Source organism: Crotalus tigris, unplaced genomic scaffold, assembly GCF_016545835.1.
Source record: "Crotalus tigris isolate CLP2741 ecotype Arizona unplaced genomic scaffold, ASM1654583v1 scf7180000018164.764771, whole genome shotgun sequence".
NCBI classification, from domain to species: domain Eukaryota; kingdom Metazoa; phylum Chordata; class Lepidosauria; order Squamata; family Viperidae; genus Crotalus; species Crotalus tigris.
The window spans coordinates 107,414-130,751 of record NW_024096858.1 but is presented as its reverse complement, the minus strand read 5'-3'; the positions used below and the strand labels follow the sequence as shown (position 1 = coordinate 130,751).

The 23,338-nt window shown below is 39.3% G+C and overlaps 1 protein-coding gene across 1 annotated transcript; it reads right to left on the bottom strand.

Moving 5' to 3' along the window:
- Positions 1–599: 599 nt before the first annotated feature.
- LOC120310315 (antiviral innate immune response receptor RIG-I-like) lies at positions 600–17,015 on the bottom strand. Its single transcript, XM_039348616.1, has 12 exons — positions 16,912–17,015; positions 16,722–16,780; positions 15,371–15,553; positions 12,679–12,780; positions 10,377–10,534; positions 9,278–9,413; positions 8,097–8,245; positions 6,824–6,914; positions 6,055–6,225; positions 3,512–3,663; positions 3,076–3,222; positions 600–1,154 (listed from the first exon to the last, which is right to left on the bottom strand). The coding sequence occupies exons 1-12, from the start codon at positions 17,013–17,015 to the stop codon at positions 861–863; spliced, it is 1,746 nt and encodes a 581-aa protein (XP_039204550.1). The 3' UTR covers positions 600–860.
- Positions 17,016–23,338: the final 6,323 nt, after the last annotated feature.

Here is a 23,338-nt window from a genome sequence, read left to right as displayed (position 1 = left end):
TTTGGCGTGTGTGCATTCCTTCTTATGTGCCTTCGTTCATGGGACCGCAGGATTAAAGCTATTTGTAACAGACGCCTTTTCAAAAATCAGGTAGAACCTTTTGTGGATTTTACTTTGTTTTTGGGAAACCGGTTCGAGATAAAGAATAAATCTTTGCTTTATCAGGAAGGAACATGCTTTGAGGTTCTGAGCAATAAAATGTTGCAACAGCAATGGGATCCTAACAATAGATTCTAATTGATATAGTACCTTTAGTCCAGGGGTAGGCAACCTTGGCTCTTTTATGACTCGTGGACTTCAACTCCCAGAATTCCTGAGCCAGCATGGCTGGCTCAGGAAATCTGGGAGTTGAAGTCCACGAGTCATAAAAGAGCCAAGGTTGCCTACCCCTGCTTTAGTCTTAAAATCTGAAGGATGAAAACTTGGCTTTCTTAAATATCACTATTAGTGGTCATTTTGATTCAACCTCACTTTAAACTTATTGGAATATCTTCAGCTATACGTCTCTGACCTTTTTTTTTAAATAGCCAAGTACAGCTATAATTTAAAAACTACCCCTTAACTCCCAGCCTCCACAAATAACCAATGACTCTTTAAAGTTTCAAATATATACCTTTGTTATTAAATTGCATAATCAAAAGACAGCGGTGGCAACAGATCAGCTTTTTTTTTTTTTTGAAGAAACATTGATTAATGGAAGCATGCTAAGAGTCAGACAGATGGCAAAGCTAGCTTGGAGTTTGAATTTACACCGGAGTATAACTGGAAAGTTAATGGTACCCCGGTTACCAATTTGACTTTAAAAGCAGAATTAACTAGATCGTGCAAGATTATAAACAGAAGTTTGAATAGGCAGCACTTCACTCAGACATTTCTTCAATATCGAAGTCTTTCATTGCAAAATCCACATCCTTCCATTTTCCGAAATGAATCTGCTTGTTGCTAACAACATCGTGCACGGAAAAGCTCTCAATTTTGATGATGGGCATGTTGTTAAAGGTCTTGTACTTCACAACGATTCCCCAGTCGTGATGGCAGTTGGTGCAATACATCTTGAATTTTTTCTCAAAATTCCCGTAGTTGCGTGCCTTCTTATGAGGTTCTGTGATATACCGTGTTTTAAATTTCTCGCCCAAAACAGTATGGTGCGAGTCCTGGAATGAACACAGCAGTTACATTCATTATCTGAATCACTTTGTAACTGAATTAGAAATATAAGGCTACATGCTTTCTGGTCAACTTAAAATCATAACCTCTGGGCAGATTAAGTGCACTTTTAGTTATCAATTTCCTCAACCACAGCAGTCAAAGGAACTCCATTTATCCTCTATGATTCTGCTTCCAACTTTTAATTCTGATATGGCAAAGCCATCAACTAAAAATATAAAGAAAGGCTTTCTCATGATGGGACGCATTCAGCTAGCTTGGATTTTATTTAGGACTGGATAAATTCCAAACTTTACCTTGTAGTAGGAATTCAGAAAGGTATCTTTATGTAAAATTGACACAGAAAAAAAAATACGTGTGTGACTCCTTTGAGCCCATCTGGTTTGCCTTTTTAACTTTTTTTAAAATAAAGTCAAGTTTTTTTTAAAAAAAGAATTCACCCTTGGCCCTTATAGCTGGCAGTCCTGCTCATTGAAATAAGTTTGGAAGAAGGATGGGATTGTACAGAAATCTGCAATGCAATTTATCCCAGTTGGGGGCAAGGCCACAAGTGCTATTGTTTCTGGTCTTTTGAGTTTTATGGAATTTGTTGGATTATGAACTTGCATGGAGATGACATGGCTTTTGCGGCCTTAAATCAAGCCTTTGACAGCCCTTCCTGTTTACTGACTACACCACAAAAGCCACAATATATGTGGAATCAATGTGTGAAACATTTAAAATTTGGGGTGGGATGGGGTTCGGAGACTGGCTACTTTTTTGGTGGAATGGTGGAAGCCTTCAAAATGTATCCTCTCTCTATTGTGCATTCACAATTCAATTGAAAAATGCACCTGTCTATATTCATTTAATGTAGGCACAATTTTACCCTTGATCTTGCCATGAATCTGACCACTTCAAAGGGACTAGAAAGTTAGAGCTCCATTTACCACACTCCACCTCTATATGTGCAACCCAAAGGCTGGGCCTCTCCCTGAATGTTCTTACAGTGAACAGAAGTACAAAGTGCTAAAATTTACCCTTACAATCGGACAGGCCAAAGCTAATACTTATTTTCTTCACTCCTTTTAGTGCAAATGTACCCAAAACTCACGGAGCTGTATAATCAGCTGTGCAAAGCTTTAAAGGAATTGTTCAATTGAAAGGTTTAATTTAATAATCTTTTTAAAAAAAAAATAAAAAAAATTAATTCTTGGGTAAATTTGAACTTTAAAATCAAACAGATGCCTTTTATTTGCTGTGCTTCCTGCACCCTAGTCCTGACACGTCTTATTATAGAGAACGCGCAGAGGAACTATTAAAAATACTGTATATAGCAATGAAAGCCTTAACACTTTCCAGCTAAAACTTTGCCTCAATCTCCTCTGAAGCTGCATTTCTTAAATTATGATGTGAGGAGCTCTGGGTGTCCCTGAAGGCTGCAAAATCAAAATTATTTGGCAGCCTGTTGAAAAATAAATGTAATATTAAAATCCCATCAAACAATTGTTGAGAAACGGAAGTGGCAACAAATGGGTCAGTTTTAATTTTCAATACGATAAATATCAATAAACATAACCCATACAAACAAAAGGGAGGGGTTTTTTGGGGGGTTCATAATTTTTTAAAAGCGGGAAGGGGTCCAGAGAGAAAAGAAATTAAAAAAAAACACTTCTCTAAAGACTCAATCACTGGTGTTCATTTTATTCTGCCAAAAAATTAAGCAGATGCAGGCATATTTCTTTCCTGATTTATAGTCTACGGATAAATCTTTTTATTGATTCAAATCTTGAAACTCCAAAGCACAGATTTGGACTGAATCAGGCTTTGTTCAGAACTGAACTGGAGCGGAACCGGTCTGTACCCTCCAACACATATCCCACCCAAAAAAAAAACCACCGTGAAGCTAAGGCAGCAACAGGAGGTTACCTCAATCACCCGGAGATCTTCCGTACTGCAGGCCTGATTCTTGCATTTGCCACACAAGAGAACTCTATTGTTTTTCCAGGGTTTTGATTCTGTCGGTTTTTTCTTGGAATCTAGCATTTTTATTAGCTGCTTTTGAAATACGTTTATCTGGGGTGAAGAGGGAAAGATGGAATTCAAGTCACAATGCACCATCTACTCTCAAGAGCCCAGGAATGTTGTCCTGAATCAGCCTCCACCACCACCACCATCACCACCACCACCCATCCTGAAAATGAAATAATGACAACCAAACCTTGGCAGAAAGCAAAATTGGAAAACAGCAGCTTCTACATTTGAACAGGCTTTTGCTCATTTTAAAATGCAGGTTACCCCCCCCCCTACCACCACCACCAGGCTGAATGGGACATTAGAAAGCCCTCACTGAAAAACTGCTCACCTTCTGTGCAAAGATCTTTTCATCCCAGCTCTGTACCTCTTCAATAGCTCTGTTCATCATTTGCTCCTTTTCTAAATTGTATCTCTCCTTCTCCTCCTGTTCTTTTTTGCTCGTCACAAGAATGCACTTGCTGTCTTTTGCTCTTCCACGACCTGGAGATGGCACATTAGAGGTAGTATTCTTTTAGTGACCATAATAGGAACTAGCAATTCCATTGCTAAGGAAAGCAGACACTAGCTGGGAAAACACATGACCACTATTGTGCTTTCTGGCTTGAAATTGCAAAGACTTACACCATCTCACACCTTCAGGTTTTATTTACCTCTAACCATTTTACTTCAGCTTTCCCCTTTTCTCCACTCCCCTGCCCTTTTCAATGCTCACCTCAGCCTGGGATAATTATCAAGAAGGGAATTAGTGTTCATGCTTACATTCATTGGAGAAGAAGAATTACAAGAGTAAGTATAATGAAAGAAGGGTGCCCGTTCTGGCAACCATAAGCATGCTAAACAAACAGTCCAGTGTACAGTATTCCCTTTTATGTGTCAAAATACTCTCTTATAATCCCTTTCTCTCTCCACGATCAAGTCATGAATAATTGTTGCCAAGACCACCTTCTTCAAATGAAACTATAACTGGCATTACAAGAGACCCTTCTAGTCATGACCTCTTATCTATCTACCAGCAATGATTACAATGTCGAGGAAGATCCTCAGGTTAAAGATCTGCTTTACAAAAAGTGTTACGCTATCCAGAATGACAACCAAAACAGATAAGGGCCAAGTGGCTTTTAGACTTCTATCTTAATGTGTTTCAATTTATTTCTTTTCGCTGAACCCATTGACCTGGGCAAGTTTAGCCCAGCCCAGGATGGAGACCTACAACTGAATATTATTCACTTATAAAGCAATTGAAAAGTGGGAGATGGGCTCTTTCATCCACTCATGAAAGAGCAGAGTTATTTAAAACAGCCACCCCCAAAACTTGTAGGAAGTACAGAAAGACGCTGGTTGATGGCATTGAAAATTGCTATATGTGAAGTTAGCAAGGTGATATATTTGTGTAACAATAGGTTTCTTTTAGATATGATAATTATTTGGATGAGATTTGAATCTTACCTAATGGACTGAAGTGATTTTTTTTTTGTCTTGTTTTGTTACAAAAATAGATTGACTGATAGATTATATATACAAAATAGAGTAATATTTTTTTATCTTAACTAGGATAACTTTTGTAGTGGAAGAAGAAATAAGAAAGATTTGTGATAAGAGAAAAATTGGTACTAATCAATGACTTATTAGACTAAGAAATAGAATATATCTGGAAATATTAGAATGTTATTGTTGGAATATTATGTATATTTTAGAAGGGGTACCCGAAGTGCTAATAATATGTTTATTCAAGATTAAATTGGATTATGATAATTCTAAATCAGTAAAGCTTAAAAACAGGATTTGTATCTATATAGATATAATGTAGAAATGGATTAACCTAAATATGTTATACTACTGAAGGGAAACAGAGGGGGAACACTTAATGAATTAATTTGAGTATATATATATATATATGTTTTCTGAGGTTTTCGCGGGTGTTTGTATGTAGGTCTTTGGTTATTCGGGTTTTCTCCCGCGTAAAATTGGAAGTGTCTTGGCGACGTTTCGACGAAGTCCCATTCGTCATCTTCAGGCTGGTGTTTTCAGCTTCGTGCTTCGAGGAGAAAACCTGAATAACCAAAGACCTTTCTCAAGCACTTTGATGTAAAAGTTAAAAAACCAATAAAACTTGTTTTTTTTTAAAAAAAGAAAATTGGCCCCCAAACAAGGAATACAGTTAGTGCTTGATTAGCAATTACACATTCAGTGACTGTTCAAAGTTACAACGCTAACCTGGGAGATTTATGATGTGTCCTCAAAGTTGCAACCCTTGCAGCATTTCAATGGTCATGTGATTGTGACAAGGGCACTTGGCAACCAGTGTGCAATTCTGGCAGCCACCGGATCCTACAATCCTATTATCACCATTTGCAACATTTGCTGCCTACTCTCAACAAGCAAAATCAATGGGGAAGCTGGTAAGAAATTGTAAATCATAGTATTATTATTATTAACAATGTATGGTGTGGTTACATTGGGCAGGAGACCACAATGCTATTGTTTAGCTGCCAATGTACGGTACCAGCTCTGTTGTAAGACATGCTTGAACATCATGGCGAATGACTGAAACCAGATTTGCCCAAACTGCTGCTGAAAATTAGCAGTCATGATTTTTTTGCTTTATGACATTGCTTAATGATGATGATGATGCTCTCACTTATGCTCATTAACCGTAGTTGGATTGGAGAAGTCCAACAATGGTTCCAAGCATTGCATAATATCTCCAATATCAAAAGGACCTTGTGTTTGCATAATAGACCCAAATAAAGTATGGCTTGCTGAATCACTATATATCTGACGGTATTTCGCACTAGGATGGACGTGTGACCTTCAGTTAATATAATTAAAACCTCTACATTCAGGTCTCACAGAATAATTTTGCCAACCTACCTCTGACTTGTATCATTTTGATGACATTGCCTATATATTCATAAAGCAGGATCAGGTTGCACTCAGCAATATCGATCCCTTCGTCAGCAACTGACGTTGCTATTAGAAGCTTGCTGTCCCCATTGGTTTGGAAGGCATCCAAAGTCCCCTTTTGATTTGGGAGGGTCATGCCTAAGAGAGGTGAGAGAGGAGAAACCAGAGTATCCAATCACACAAATATTGCTCTTTATCACAGGTCGGCAGAGGGTGCTCAAGAAAAAAAAAATACACTGTGCCAAAAGAACCTAACCTTGCTGATAATCTCAGTGCCATAAAACACAAAACATGGACAGGTGTCAAGTTCTTAATTAAGTTGCACTTGAAAGCTTGGCACAGGACAGGGGTTAATCCTCAACTCACCACCATTTGTTTGGTGACCATCAGAAGTTACCACAGCACTGAGAAGAGTGACTTAGGACTGTGGTCCTTGCACTTACAACTCTCCCAGCAACTAGCATGCATTTATGATGGTTACAGTGTCCAGGATCATGGGATGACTATTTGGGACTGTCCCAGCTGGCTTCTGACAAGCCAAATCAGTGGAGAAGCTGGTTTCACTTCATGACTGCTACAATTCGCTGATCAGCTATGTCAAAAAGAGTTGTAAAATGAGACAACCTTAGCACTTAGCACTTAGCAACTGCCTGGATTAGCCAATTGTGGTCATAAGTTGAGGACTATCTGTTCACCACCCATCCCTAACCTATACAGTCCATCCAAGTTTCCTCACCTGTGCAATGGTTTCTTTTCCCACGTCCCATCAGTGCCTGTGGCTTCAGATGCTTAAGTTCAGGTGTTTCTTCTATCCAATTCTTCAATGCCTGTAAAATTCAGTTGTGATAATTAATAGGGATCGAAGTTTCATTTGGCAGATTGGGCTGGCGTGGTTGTGCATATAAAGACCTGCCCCTTTGTACATAATCACAGAACTTTGGAAATATCTCTACAGTATTACATTTTAATAATAACAACAAGCACACTGCTTAACACTGGAAATTCCGTTCCCAATTTCTGTCCTAACCTGAGGACAACCAGTAACAAGAAGAGAGGGATGCCAAAATTGACCCTACCCTTTCTTATGATGCTGATGTCAACGCTGCTAACATCGGATGTTCTTGCTTTGACAACATATGGAGATGCAGCCATTTTCCTTTACTTTATGTTTTACTCTTAGAATTAGGTGGTACTGAGGGGGAGGAGGAGGAATGTGCATGGGAGTTTAGTTAGACATAACAATACTGTATAAGGGTGAGAACCAAGGTTTTTTTTGAAATAAGAAATGATAAGAAATGGCGGGTTAAAGAACTGGAGGGAAAGCCTGCATTTCAAACTAATTGGAGAATGTGATTTATGACTGCTAATTAGAGGAGGGAATTGTGCTTTCATACTATTTATTTATTTATGAGACTTATATACCGCTTTAAGTGCGAGCACTCTCTAAGCGGTGTACGCCATATATATATATATATATATATATATATATATATATATATATATATATATATATATATATATATATATATATATATATACATTGCCCCCAACAATCTGGGTCCTCATTTTACCTACCCCGGAAGGATGGAAGGCTGAGTCAACCTTGAGCTGATGAGATTTGAACCGCTGACCTGCTGAACACAGTCAGCTAAAGCGGCCTGCACCCTAACTGCTGCGCACCTTTATAATGTGCTCAGGGGAGGGGAATTCAGATTTTGGCTTGGCCTATGTCTGGGGATGCTATGCTACTTAAATAAAGATTCTTTAAGGTAAACAATGCCTCGAAGTTCTTTGAAGAGTTTCATCTGTCGGAACCATGACAGCTACCAGGTGAGCGGAAGGCCTTCAGCAGCTCACCAGCTGGTTAGAAGAGTGCATTGGGGTCCCATGCCAGAGGAAATGTTCCACCCATATCAAAACATAGGTAAGCTGATCTTAAATGTTAAGCCACACATAGCAGAAAATGGGGGGGGGAATCCCACTCCCTCCAGATTGGAAGAGTTTCTTACTGCCAGCAGTGCTCTTGTCTTCACGAAGAGAATGGTACGTGTCTCAGGGTTGACATGATATACCTCTCCCAGAATCTCTGTAATATCTTCCAATTTAGGGTTTTCATTGGATTCATCCTCGGAAGCAGCTGTGAGTTCTGGCAAATTAACTGGGAGAAAGAAAAATACAATTATCTAAGGATGGATAAGAGACACTTTTCCTGCAAAACTATAACCTAACACCATACAGATCAATAATTAACATTTTATTGTACTTGTTTACATATAGGTCAGGAGTAGGCAATTTTGGTTCTTTTATGACTCGTTAACTTCAACTCCCAGAATTCCTGAGCCAGCATGGCTGGCTGAGGAATTCTGGGAATTGAAGTCCACGAGTCATAAAAGAGCCAAGGTTGTCTACCCCTGATATAGGTAGATAGCTGCATTTTTAAAGGATTCAAAAATCAACTACAATAATTTTGCATTTCATCTTCCATCCAAGGCAGTATGGATCAGGTTTTTTTTTTTAATTCTTGGAACTGGTTTATGATAAACTTTTATCAGTTGTCTCGTTATAGAGTATCTCTTTTATTCACATGCTTCTTTCTCGCTGTCTATTTGTCTCTCCCTCTCCCCCCCCCCCCAGTTCCTTAGCACTGGCCTGTTCTATGTTTTGACCTAATTCTCAAGTATAATAACTTAATAATATGATTTTGAAAAATAGCTTTTTCCATATCATGCTAGTTTTTTATCATACAGGGAACTAGATGATAATATATCAGCAATTAACCATATGAACCTTGAGCTGAAAATGATAAAATTAGAGAAGATATATGTGTGTGTGTGTATGTGAGAGAGAGAGAGACAGACAGACAGACATGATAGAGAGATGAGATAGACACAGATTAATGGAGAGAGAGAGAGAGAGAGAGAGAGAGAGAGAGAGAGAGAGAGAGAGAGAGAGAGAGATTATATATATATGGAGAGAGGGAGAGAGAGAGAGAGAGAGATGATAAGATATATAAATAGTAGACAGACAGATGAGAAATGATTGAAGTATTACTGGAAGACAAGACAATTATGTTGTTTATTGTGTATTGCTTCTAATCTACTTTGAAAGTCAAGTTTCTCTGTTGGCATAGAAATATGTTTGGCTCATTAAAGCAACATGAATGTAGGGACATTATATATATATAAAACACCTTCGAAATTTGAAGCCAGATGCTGTTCAATATTATCGAAGTTGCCATTTTTGGTATCCTCAAAATAATCCTTCAGATAAATCAAAGCATCTTTGGTTCGGGCGTCTTCATTGATGATTAAGGCATCATTGTATTTCTGTGATAAGAATATTATTTACCTTATTTTTATCCCATAAAAATGTCATTCTGAAAGCATGGCAGCAAGCAACACTCAGGAGGGGAAGGGAAGGGGAGGGGAAAATCCTTACAATCACAGGTGGTCTTCCTTTAATAGTAGCAATAGGGACTACTGGAAATAACTAAGTAACACAGTCAAGTGACAATTTACGACCTGTTCCCAATTGCCATTGTAACCCGAAGGCTCCCCGTAGTGATGTGATATTTCAAACTTGAATCATTCTGAATTCAAACGACTTGCTTCAATAATCTTTCACATTTGAGGCACATCTGGAAAGATCAAAATGGCCTCTTTTAAACATAAGGCAACTGATTTGAACTCCAAAGGCAGCATTTCAAGTGAGAGACCCTTCCAATTCACTAGACTGGAATTGCAAGTATTCAGCAAAGTTTGTTGTTTTTTTTAAGCATTTTTAGATGCAACTGGAAAAAAAAAACCCCTACCTGACAGTAAGCAAAACAATTCAGAATGCAACACGGTCATTTTGAACAGGATGAGTTACATGTACTGGTTCTTGCAGCAGTCATCTGATGCTCATAACAAACCAAGATACTCTAAATACTCCGTTGACTACAGTAATGCCAAACATTAAGGAACAGGACAGGAGAAACACAGCACAAGGGCAATAGAGCAACAAGGCAAGAGAAATGGTTGCTTCCCGAGAAGAATAGCAATGTAGCACGTAAGACTTATATACTGCTTCATGGTGCTTTACAGCCCTCTGTAAGCAGTTTACAGAGCCAGTATATTGCCCCCAACAATCTGGGTCCTCATTTTACCGACCTTGGAAGGTTGGAAGGCTGAGTCAACCTTGAGCTGGTGAGAATAGAACTGCTGGCAATTGGCAATCAGCAGAATTAGCCTGCAGTACTGCACTCTAACCACTGTACCACCAGGGCTCTAAAGAAGGAAGTTACCCACCCGGAGGTGCTGTGTGCAAATAAAAAGAGCCCTGCAGACTCGGCTTTCTTCTTCCTTATTTGGCAACTGTAACACCACAGCTTTTTTCTGCACATCGACTATCCACTGCTCATACTTCTGGGTCCCGTAACATTGATTCTTCATCACAGACATGTTATCTAATGAAAAAGGAAAGGTTTTTTAAAAAATGTATTGAAAGCCTACAATGAAGAGCAGAGAGATCTCTTTATTCACATCATAATTCAAGGTGTATTATAACCTATAGCACTATGTATTGTATTGTTCTGTCAGGCTAGAACATATGGTCTGTATCACTGCATGCTGGCCTTTGACAAGGCGGTGAAGACATGGCTGTTAATGGCACTCTGGTGTTGATTTATGCGATTTTTTTTATTGGGGATCTTGATTTTGTCTTTTTTTTCTTTCTTTAAACTGATAATGGTTCTTTTATCCTCCTTTGCCACCTACGCGCATTTGTTACAGAAATAATTAAATGCTGTATATATTAGCTTGCACATAGAGCATTGCATGGTATGGAGATCTTATACCATAGTATCATTTTGAGCTTTGTGTTTTTTAATGCATTGTTCTGTATTCTTTCATGTGGTTGTACAGTATTTTGTGGTTTGTAATATTAATATATATTACTCTGTGCTGTTATCTGATACTGTGAATTGCTTTGCATTTGCTTTGCCCTACCACATATTCCTTTCCATTATTACTCATTTATTTCCACTCCACTGGGTTATATTCCATTATGTACTGTTCTGTTGTGTACTGTCTACCATCTTACGCTGTCTTGAGAAAATCTTGTCTGCTGCTCACTGGAGAACAGCATCTGCCAGAGATTCAGATGGCCCCCACCAAAGACCTGGTTGTTTTCTTAGGCATTCGGGCGAGGTTAGGTGAGAACTGCTGTGATCAATGTGTCTTTTTGGTGAATGGGATTGTTCATTCTTGGGTACAAGAGTTGTAGTTGTGTGTTTGTTAATTCTTGTATGCCTCTCAGAATTACCTGTGTCAGAGGGTGGCCACATAAATCACATGTAAAATAAAAACTGCATTGTCCACAGTGTATGATAGTCTAAATTGGATGGAAATATAAACATAATAGATTAAGAGATAGAGAGATAACACAGAGAGAAGAGAGAGAGAGAGCTGATAGAGCAGATAAATAGATAGCTAGACAGACAGACAGACATAGAGCAGATAGCTATAGAGATAGATAGATAGATCGATAGAGAGATGATAGATATAAATTGATATATAGATATATTAAATAGATGATAGATATAGATATGATAGATATACATAGATGATAGATATGATAAATAGATGAGATGATAGATGAAATGATTATTTATCATTTATTTATATCTATCATCTATTTGATAGATAAAATAGATATAATAGATATAGATATAATAAGTAGATATAGATATGATAGATGACATATAATAAATAAATGCTTATCTATCATTTATTTATATCTATCATCTATTAGATAGATATGATAAATGGATAAAACGATATGATAGATAGATAGATAGATAGATAGATAGATAGATAGATAGATAGATAGATAGATAGATAGATAGATAGATAGATAATAGAGAGAGAGATGAGAGAGAGACAGTATGTGCTTTGAGTTCTCTTTAGAATTATGGTGCAATATATGACATTATATCTTGTGTTAGGTAAGTTTGTTTTGCTTAGTAGTATGTTATATGTACTATGTTTAATATACCGAGCTGTAATGTGAATTGTACAGCATAGCAATAGCAATAAGACATACCACTTCACAGTGCTTTACAGCCCTCTCTAAGTGTATGAAGTCAGCATATTGCCCCCAACAATCTGTGTCCTCTCATTTTACTGACCTTAGAAGAAAGAAAGGCCTGCCATATTGCATTCTAGCCACTGCTCCACGATGGCTCATAATGTGAATTGTACAACATAGCGCACTTTAATATGCAGTTTATACTATTTTGAAATGAAAATTCAGCTGTATTATGCATTATGGAATATGTTATGAATACAAACTCTATTATGAAGCTATATTACAATGAACTGGATTACACTTTTTTGTGATGAATGGTGTGACTGTATTACATAATGATTAACGTATCTATGTAATGTATGTGTGTGTATATCTATATGTCCATGGATATATCACATCTTGATGCTCTTAGAAAGAGTCTGCTTTTGTTCAGATCACAGGAAAAAGTGATGATTTCACAAAACTTATGTTACATCAATGGAGCATATAACCGACATCATCAAGCAATCTCCATCATCTTACCAATAGGATGAAATTGTCTTGCTAGATCCTCTGCTTTTGACATCATCTGAGACACAATATCTACAAAGCGATTCTGTGGACGAGTCCCAACAAGCTTAATAACTGCAGTAAAAGTAAAAAAGAAACTGCCATCATTAATGTGTTATTAGCTGCACATTTAAATATTCTAAAACTATTACAGGCCCTTTGTCCAAGAAAAGATTAAGTGTTTTAGAACTTGAGGAATTAATTTATTATGCTATCTTTTTTCAACGTTTGCCTTTCAGAGATACGGCTATAGTAGCAGTATACCAGTCATCAAGTATACAAAAATAAAATCCAGTTGCCTTTTGAAAAAGCACCTTTGGGACAACCATGACCTGGATGACTGAGAATCTCCATAGATAAATAAAGGAAGGTGTCAAAGTAGCTTGGCATAATCTCTACCACAAGGGAAGGATACAGGTTTATCACTGGGGAATTCCTGGAAAAGTCATCTGGGTCCATCAGATCGAGGTCCCATTGGAGAAACCCCTTCAAGCCTAGAGTTACACAAGGTGTATTGTGTTTGAAATATGTGCATGCGCAATTTATGTTTAAGAACTTTTCTTCTGGTACAGCATGACTCTCTCCCACTGGGGTTTTAACTGCTCAGAATCGCTGACAATTTGAGGGCTATAAAAATGGTTTGAGCTAAAAATATCCCCTTACAAGTCAAAATAAGTCCCAAACTGTTCAAATTTCACCAGAAACATTGTCACACTGTCCTATTCTAAAAGTGTTCTTCATTCAACATAGGACTGGCTGGAACATTTCAAAATTGGGATAATCTTCTAGTCTAAACTCAAAACAAGGCACTTTGAACTTGAAACAGTCTTCTCAGTCCAAAATGTTTCAAATGTGACATGTTCTGCATACTTTTAGAAACCTCCCCACTTTGAAATTCCTGAAGGAACCTGAAATTTGGCAGGATCCACCACAGGAGTATATCAGGAATGCCATCTCAATTGATGGCTAAATTAATCCATCGTTATGCATCTATTCAAGAAGAAACATGCATTTAGGGAAAAGTCCCTACCTAGCAACAGGAATTAGTTTAGTTACAGAGCATCATCTGACAAGTGGAGAAAGCTTTCGGTCTTTCCGAACCTTTGCTAGATAAGTAGCTATCTACTGAGTTCAGCTATGTCCCAACTTCTAGCCCAGGGATGTTTAATGGAAATGCCAAACAGGATCTATATAATATGACTACCAAGACTTTTAAACTATTATATAGCACAGAGTTCCCCAACTTTTCCAGCTTTGCAGACTGGCATGGGGAGGGGAGGGGATGGGCTCTGTGTGAGTGGCGGGCAAGCGTATGCATTCAGCTCCATTTACACGAACGGTGGGCATGCAACACCCGCTACTCATGCAAATGGAGCATGTGTGTGCGCTCACCCGGTTCCAAATGGCTCAAGGTCCGGTAGGGACCTCAGCCTGGGGGTTGGGGCCTGAGGACCTCTGATATAGGACATCCACTATGGCTCTTCAGAACGGGTTATCAGATTATGGGTTTATCTCGCTGAGAGATGGGTTCTATGGCAGTTCATCCCCAGTATCAAGTCTCAACAGAACTATTAAATGAAAAGTGTCTGGAAAGAAATCCAATCTGAACTGCAGGTACATTGACACCGGATTTCATGAGTATTCCCCACACCTATTTGCAGCAGAGGGAAATGTGAGACACATACAGTTGTGCAATATTAATGTATTTCCTTCATTGCCCCAAAAAAGCTTCTTAGTATAAATTGCTGAGGAATAAGATTAATGTGCATGACTGCTTGTGGTTTTCTTGGAGACATCCATTTAGTCACTACGAGAACAAAATGCAGGCCCATCCCTGCCTACTCCTATTTAAGTATATTGCCTCTTCATTTGGAAGGGTGGAGGCACTGGAGGAGGAAACATGATATCCAACATAACTGCATTGTAACGGATTTCAAGGTTAGAACTAGTCACGACAGGTTGTTGAATGACTATTCAAAGTTATGAAGATCTCGAAAGGGTGCTTTATGACCAATAAGCACCCCCAGCCCTTATAAATTTGTATACCTCTCCCATGGTCATATGATGGTGACACTGGATGGCCAGTTGTTAAGCTCCTTGCAATTATGTGATTGCCATTTGCAATCTTTTCTGCTGGCTTCCCCAGAAAGTCAGTGGGAAAGCGCTGCAGAGAAGATTGCAAGCTGAGAGGACTCCCTCTCATCTCTGGGAGCTGGCTACCTGCTGGGGTGATAATCTCAGCTCTACCCCATCAAGATGAGATTTCCAGCCTGCAAAGAATTGCCCCTCTCTTCTGTTTTTTTTTGGGGGGGGGGGAAGGGGGAGGTCCAGAAAAGGAGCTAAAATTATCAAGGTTTTGAGATAATCAGGATTTTAGCTCTGTTTCCGCAACCTGAAGGGTTCCCCTCTCCATTAGATCTCCTTACCTTTGATTCCTTCCGCTCAATGACCTGGGATATCACTTAAAACTGCAACCAGGGGGGTCTGGGATTACAATCGCTGACTGAGGTAATTGTGTGGTTGTCTCACTTAATGACCCTTTTGCTTAATGACTGAGATTCCAGTCCCAAGTATGGTCATTAAACTTAAGAACTACATGGACTCTTTAAAAAAAAAAAAAAGGATTACTTGTACTCCAAAAGAGAGAATTAGAATGCAGGCTCACTTTTTTCAGGTTTAGGAACAATTTCTTCCAGGTCCTTTATGTTCTTTCTGACCGTTGAGATCACTTCGATATTGAGGGAAGCACAAATGTTGCAGATGTAGTCTATGGCCTCCCCTACATTTTTGGCATTGCCAATGCCAGGTGAAGCGGTCAATCCTACAATCTGAATAATTAAAATATTCACTTCAAACTAGAAGGACCACACATGAATTAAGACACTAAAATGTGAAAAGAAAGGAAAGAGAGAGAGAGAGAGAGAGAGAGAGAGGGAGGGAGGGAGGGAGGGAGGGGCAATGTTGCCTCCAGAATTATTTTCATTTGCCGCTTTCACCTTTTCCTGGCAGAGATCGATTGAAATCAGGAGATGAATGACCTCTTAGCCTTATTCAAAGAAATACCCACTAGTAGTATGAAATGATTATAATTGAAACGAATACCTTAAGATTCTTTACGTAAAAATACCCCATCGCGGTATTTAGACATTAAGTTTTAGAAGATGGGTATTTTTGTAACTTTCTATCTTGTTTATCATTAACCACCATTCCAAATCAACCAATGGAATAGTCTGCCTCCAGAAGTTGTGGCTGTTCCATCACTGGAGGCTTTCAAAAAGAAAGTGGACAACCACTTATCTGAAATGGTTTAGGGCAGGGATCTCTAACCTTGGCAACTTTTAAGACTTGTGGACTTCAACTCCCAGAATTCCTCAGCCAGACTTTCTCTCTACTGTTACTTTATCCAGGAGAATCAAGGTGGGTTGTTTTGAGTTTCCTTCCCGCACTTTCTCTTTTCCCAGGAATATTTTTTTTTCCCCTGAAACTCTTCCCTTAAGAAGAGTTACACAAGGTGTATTGTGTTTGAAATATGTGCATGCGCAATTTATGTTTAAGAACGTCATTGAACGTTCTTAAACATAAATTGAACGTCAATATGTAATTCCAGGAATGTTTAAAGAGGTCTACCAGAAAATAGAGGTAATACTTAATTTCTGCATTTGCTCAGATGTTACTTTTGCTTCTTGTTAGTTGCAAGTTAAAATTTCAGTCAAAATTATAAAGGTTTTCCCCAAAACAAGAAAGAGTTTTCTTTGTAAACTGGGTGAGATAATGATATTCTAATAAAAAAATCACCAGAAAGATAAGGAAAGTGCCAGTATGGGATTGACCAAATTTTGATGGAAGCAAAATGTAAACTTTGTTGGAAGCAGTGAAATTTCTGGGATAGGCACGTTACTTGATTCTCCTGATCTCAGACTTAATCAGGTCAGCCAGACTTTGAGTTAGAAAAATAACCATGGTTAGATGAATGTGTAAAAGAATGGAGCCCTTAGTTCAGAAATTGCACAATAAACATAAGCCTGCATTTGTTTTCATGTGTTTCTGGATCAAAAAGAACTTTTTTCTGACATTGCTTGTTTATCCATAGTCTGGAGATAAAGGGATTTAGAATATTTACATTTGCTGTTTGTATCCTCATTTTTTTTTAAATTTTTCAGACAGTAAATAAATCCTGGAATGACCTAGAGGTCTCGTCAGACAAACTATATGGTTGGAATCCAAAATCCACGTATATTAAATCTCCTCCATTTTTTGAAAACCTGGTAATTCTCTTTCTGTGGCCTTTTGATGAATTTTCTGACAAACATGCTTTGTGTGTTGTGGTTTGTTTAAATTATTTAAGTGGGGATTTTTTTGTTTCTCTGAAAGTTTTGTAAAGTAAAAACAAAAGTAGCATGTTTACTAACAAAGTGTGACTTATAGGAAGTCTCTTGAGGGAGGGAGGGACGGAGGGAGGGAGGGAGGAAGGAAGGAAGGATCATTAAAATGAGTATTTATTAGTAGGAAATAAAGCTTTTACATTTGCAAAAGTATTTGAAGTAACTAGATCACAGGTGTCAAACTCATCACGTGATGTGTCGCGACGTATCGCGACTCTTTTTGCATTGCCGGCAATGGGGTGGGCACGGCTTCAGTTTGGTGAAACCGGCCCGCGGGCCGGCAGTTTGACACCCCTGAACTAGATTTTCTTTCTAATTAGGTCAGTGCTCTGAATAACACATTCAGTTTATAATCTTTAGACTATTTGGATACAGGAGAAAAGGTGGATATACAAATAGAAGGGGGGAATGTGAACTGCCCCCCCCCGCCGCAATTCGTAACCCTGGTTAAGGAATTATCTACATGAATTATTTCCTATTTGCTTTTGGGAATAGCTAGTTTAGTGATTATTTTAAAACACTGATCTTCCTAGAATTTGTGGTTCCCCCAAATTCCACGCAAAATAGCACAAAGTGAGAAAAAAAGAAGGGCTATGTCCATTCAGATTTTTCCGATATGATTTAAGAACGGCCAGTTCTTAGATACTTTGGATCTAATGGAAGCTGGGTAAATTTCTCTTCTCATAAACCAGTCCTTATTTATATGCCTGACCAACAAACATGAACCTATTTTGCTGATCTGTTTTTTTTCCCCAGACCCTGGAGCTTCCTCCCCCTAAATCTATAGTTGATGCCTATGTCCTGCTGAATCTCGGCGATTCTGTGACAACTGACCATATATCTCCTGCAGGGAATATAGCAAGGAACAGTCCGGCTGCCCGTTACTTAACTAGCAGAGGGTGAGTCCAGTCCACACCCCGAGGGAGAGGAATTCCTTTTGGACAAAGAAATTCTGCCTACTCTCTTCGCCATCATTTAGTCCAGTGGTTCTCAACCTGTGGATCGGGACCCCATTTGGGGTCGAACGACCATTTCACGGGGGTCGCCAAACAAGGCTGTCCGCCATTTTCCCCCCCTTTTCTTTGGCCATGCCCCTGGTACCCGGTGATGTATAAGTGGTTGGGGGTCACCACAACATGGGGAACTGTATTATGGGGTCGCGGCATTAGAAAGGTTGAGAACCACTGATTTAGTAACTCGGTTGTAGATTTCAACAGCGATGTCTAGAACCCAATTACTGGGTTTACATAACTACTGCCAGTGCTGAAAAGAAATAGTTTCTAACTGCTCTCCTCATTGTGCTAATTCTTGTGTCTAGATTCCTGATTTTTTTTTTCCAGCCTCAGACTCCAATCCTAACTTAGAAGAAAGATAGTTCCTTTAACGAATATTAGAGAAATGCTTTCCATGCACAAGGGCAAAGGATATTTTCTGAATCATTTTAGAAGCACATTCATAGTTATAAACATGCTGTCTAGTCACCTGTGTCCTGGAACAATGTTCCTCAACCTCAGCTTTTTTAAGCTGTGTGGACTTCAGCACCCAGTGTTCCCCATCCAGCATGCTTTGTGTGAAGGTCCTCAGTCTTTAAATCCTCCAAATTTTATTACCACCTTCTTTCTACCATGCCTTGAAACATCTTTCTGGCATATTTAGCCCCTTGTATTTTTTTTGTTTGTGTTAGGGATGTCGCTCTTCCTGAATATACAGAGGAGAAACAAACCAGATAAGCTGCTACTTCTTCACTGTAAAGGCTACATTAACAGAATCTGAAAGTACGGATCTCCCGCCATTTCATTTATAGACTGAGGAGATAAGGGGCGGTCCCTTCCGAGCCTCTTCCTCTTATCTGTTACGCAGCTTCAGGCTGTATCTTTGCAACATTGCTTTGCCGGTTTCTCAAGGTTTTGTCACGTACCATTACAAGGGATCATTTAAAAATGTTCTTAAATGTTTTGAAAATGTTTTGGAGATGCCCCAAAAGCCTATTCTTCCTTGATCATCTTTTAGAAGATGATATCTTCAAATATAGCATCCGAAAGACATGATTGGGATTGGGTGTCCAAGAATGGTCAACCAGCATGGTAGAAAATTTTGGAGTTGCATCTCAACAAATCGGAAGGGTCCAGGTTAGAGAAGGCTTGAAAGATTTTTGTTTTTCTCACCCTAACCCAGAGGTAGGCAACCTTGGCTCTTTTATGACTCGTGGACTTCAACTCCCAGCATTCCTGAGCCAGCATGGCTTAGCTTGGAAACCTCTCCCTTATTCCTCAGCATGGCTGGCTCAGGAATTCTGGGAGTTGAAGTCCACGAGTCATAAAAGAGCCAAGGTTGCCTACCCCTGCCCTAACCCTTCCTCTTAGCATAGCTACTCCGCCAACTGAACCTTTGAGATAATACTGTCAAATCAAGGTGGTTTGAGTGGCTACTATGTACTATTATAGATCTTTCACTGACTGAAGCTACATGTCAGGGGATTGAATCTCTCTGCTTATTTATTAAACTTTTGAATATTAAGCCTTGTCTCTTTTGCATCCCGATAGTCTCACTCCTCGAGATTTCAACTCGTACGGCTCACGCCGGGGCAATGATGCTGTCATGGCGAGAGGAACATTTGCAAACATACGCTTATTGAACAAATTCCTTAAGAAGCAGGCCCCGCAAACCATCCACTTCCCATGTGATGAAACTGTAAGTATTTTCTCTCCCAGCATTAGGTTTTGCCCCCATGACCGGGGTAGTTTTGGCTTTCCCGCTATTGCAGGACTGTGTCCTTTCAGACAGAAGTTTCAATCTATGTGTTTAGTAGGCTTCAGGGTGCTTATATACAGTAGTGGCCAAAATTGTGGAAACCTTTTGGGAAAAGTGTATTGTTGAGGTTTGATGGCTAATAACACCACTTTTTTTTGGGGGGGGGAGTAATACCATAAAATTATATATCAATGGAAAGATAATTTAATCAAGAATGTAACGCCAGAAAGTTTGTTCAATTATCTGTACTGTATTCCATGAAAAGTTATAGCCAAATAACCAGAAAAAGGAAGCACAATTTGCTTAGGTTAACATCAGGTAGCTTTCCTTCATCTGATTGTAGCCAATGAGCATGAGTGTTTAGAGAGCCAATCAGATGTCATCTTGATTTGGCAATGAGCCAATCAGATCACAGTGGGATTCAGTTATTGATGTCCTGTATTGAAGCTGAGAGGAGGACATTTGTCAGTGTGTTATGTGATCGCTATCAGGCTGGTTGGGTTTTTTTGTGTTCTTTCATTTAGTGAGCTTGTAAAACGTAATAAAATTAAAGTCATGGTGCAAAGAGTTGACTGCTTGTCCAGAAAGCGATGTAAAATAGTATTATTAAGTGAACAAGGCTACAGTTATAAAGAAATTAGAAGAAAAATTGGTGGAAAGGATAAGGTATATATATATCCTTATAAGATATATATAAGAGCATTAATTGGAGTAGAGATACAGGGCCATTAGTTTCATTTGGCAAATGAATGAGTTACAGGGAAGGAGCCAACTGGGCTTTCATAGTTCATTATTTTTTTATAGCCCTGTATTAGTGTAAAAGGCATTATGCTATAATAGCTAATGAGTTCATCTGCAATAGACATAGAAGGAAGGAATCACATTGCTTCCCTAATTGAGCTTCAATTGCATTCGGTGCCTCTAGCTGGACGTATTTGATGCTTCTGAGAGATACCAAAAAGACGGCCACCCACTCATCATACTGGCCGGTAAGGAATATGGTTCGGGAAGCTCCCGGGACTGGGCTGCCAAGGGGCCTTTCCTACTGGTGAGTAAGCTATTTTAGGAAGGGTAAGTGTCATAACATCATAGGTTTGGATAAACCAGGGGTAGGCAACCTTGGCTCTTTTATGACTCGTGGACTTCAACTCCCAGAATTCCTGAGCCAGCCATGCTGAGGGATAAGGGAGAGGTTTCCAAGCTGAGCCATGCTGGCTCAGGAATTCTGGGAGTTGAAGTCCACGAGTTATAAAAGAACCAAGGTTGCCTACCCATGGGATAAATCAATGGGAGTCCCATCTTCTGCTCTCAGGTTTTTGTTGTCTGTTCAATCTCCGTGTCAAACCCCTCTTTCTGCTAGGAGGGTTTTTTTTTTCTTTCAGATATATCCTTGTAGGTTGACGTTTTTTTACGTGGCAGTCCTCGACTTACAACGGTTCGTTTAGTGACCATTCAGAGTTACTTAACGATTGTTTTTCACACAGCCGTTGCAGCACCCCCATGGTCACAGGATCAAAATTCAGATGCTGAACAGCTGACTCACATTTATGACGGTTGTAGCGTCCCGGAGTCATGTGATCCCCTTTTGAGACAATTGCTGGTCAACGCCGAAGCCAGATTCACTTAACAACCGTGTCACTAACTTAACAACTGTGGCAAGAAAGGTCGTAAAATGGGGCAAAGTTCACTTAACAAAACTCTCTCGCTTAGCAACAAAAATGTTGGGCTCAATTGTGGTCATAAGCTGAAGACTATCTGTATTCTATGGGACTGTAGAGAACGGATCTGGACCTTCTTTTTACAACTTCAAACAATTTAAAAGTGCTGTCATATCCCCTCACCTCTTCCCCCCCCCCAATTATCTTTTCTCCAAACTAATCAACATCCCTAATTCTTCTCATTGCATTTCTTTGCTCCTGTTACCCTTTGACTGAATCCTTCTGAAAGAGTTATGGACAGAATTCGTCCTTGCACTCCAAGTGGGTTCTGACCAATACAGTGGATCCATTCCTCTGATTTTGAAAATTAAACTTGATGGATACAGCCCAAATTTGCCTTTTTAGCCACCTTGTCGTACTGTTGACTTGTGTTCAGCAGGTTCAACTTCAGTTTTAAGTCCTTTGTGCAGATACTGTTCCCCATCGTCAGTACTTCAACTTCAACTGTATGTACTACTTGTTATGAAGTACTTAGTCGTACTTAGTCCTAGCTAGGCATTATGTCTGAATAGGCCCTAATGCCAAAATTAAAACATTGGGGTTTAGCAGCAGGACATCCAAGGGCAGTACTGCATTTGTTTCTCCCAACTGTATCTGTTCAGAGCCCAATGAGATTGTATATTGTTTTGGATCAGATCACTGAAATCTTTCAAGATTTGATGATCTAGCAAGATTTCAAAGAATGATGGCTTGAAACGGGTGCCTAGGCCTGAGAATATTAGCAGTCTTTGGGCATAGAAATAATCTAGGGGTTTTAAGTCATATTCCCTTATAAAATGTGATAAATCAGGATTCCCATGCACGGAAGCTTTTGCTTCTATTGAAGCAAGTCGGACTAAATTCAAAAAGTCCAGTGAAGAGCAACAAAGAGGATTAGGGGACTTTCTGCAAACTGAGTCCTTCAAATGGCCACCCCTGAGCCCCCAAGCACGCTGATATATTACCACTGAAATTAGGCATTTTAATAGTTCCCCCCCCCCCCAAATTCATGGTATGTTCAGGATCTGGGAAAGGAGTAGAGGAATGTTTTGCCCAATAAGTCTGACGAGAGACATTCAAGATTTTGGTTCAGCGGATGAATTTAGCTTCCATAAGTTCTAGGTCAGGGGTAGGCAACCTTGGCTCTTTTATGACTCGTGGATTTCAACTGCCAGAATTCCTGAGCCAGCATTGGAGTTGAAGTCCACGAGTCATAAAAGAGCCAAGGTTGCCTACCCCTGTTCTAGGTTCAAGCTCCAGACTGAAATACACTGCTTCATTTATACACAATATATGTGCATTTATATATTTGGATTTTTCAGTGGTCCTCTGCCTCTGCCTGCCATGTCTTCCTTCAGTTCATATTTATGATGGGATTGCCCTTTTGAGGGAAAGTTGACTTGTTGCTTTGCAGCTTTCGGTTGGCAAACTTCTCAAATGTCTTAAGACCAGAAAATGGAGAAGTTACTTCTTCGAGGCAGACCACTGATCTATCTAGCACAGCATCACCAACTATTGACTTTTTCCCAATCCTACCTAGAAGTGTTAAGAATGGACCTGAGATCTTCTGTCTGCATAGTTGCCACTTCTACAACTTTTTAATTTAACTATTAACGCGTGTGTGTATGTTCCTCAGGGTATCAAAGCAGTCCTTGCAGAGAGCTATGAGAGGATTCACCGCAGTAATCTGGTGGGCATGGGAGTTATTCCCCTACAATATCTCCCGGGCCAGGATGCAGAGAGCCTAGGACTGACAGGGCGGGAACGTTACACAATTATTATTCCTGAGGACCTGACGCCCAG

Bases quoted from the DNA above. Each gene is read 5' to 3' on its own strand.
- LOC120310315 (XM_039348616.1), bottom strand. From the start codon at position 17,015: ATGTTTGTCAGAAAATTCATCAAAAGGCCACAGAAAGAGAATTACCAG. The intron at 16,781-16,911 runs GTTTGTCTGACG...TGGATAAACAAG, and splicing joins TTTTGGATTCCAACCATATA to CAATGTCAGAAAAAAGTTCT. The intron at 12,781-15,370 runs GTGAGCCTGCAT...CTTTTACTGCAG, and splicing joins TGTTCCTAAACCTGAAAAAA to TTATTAAGCTTGTTGGGACT.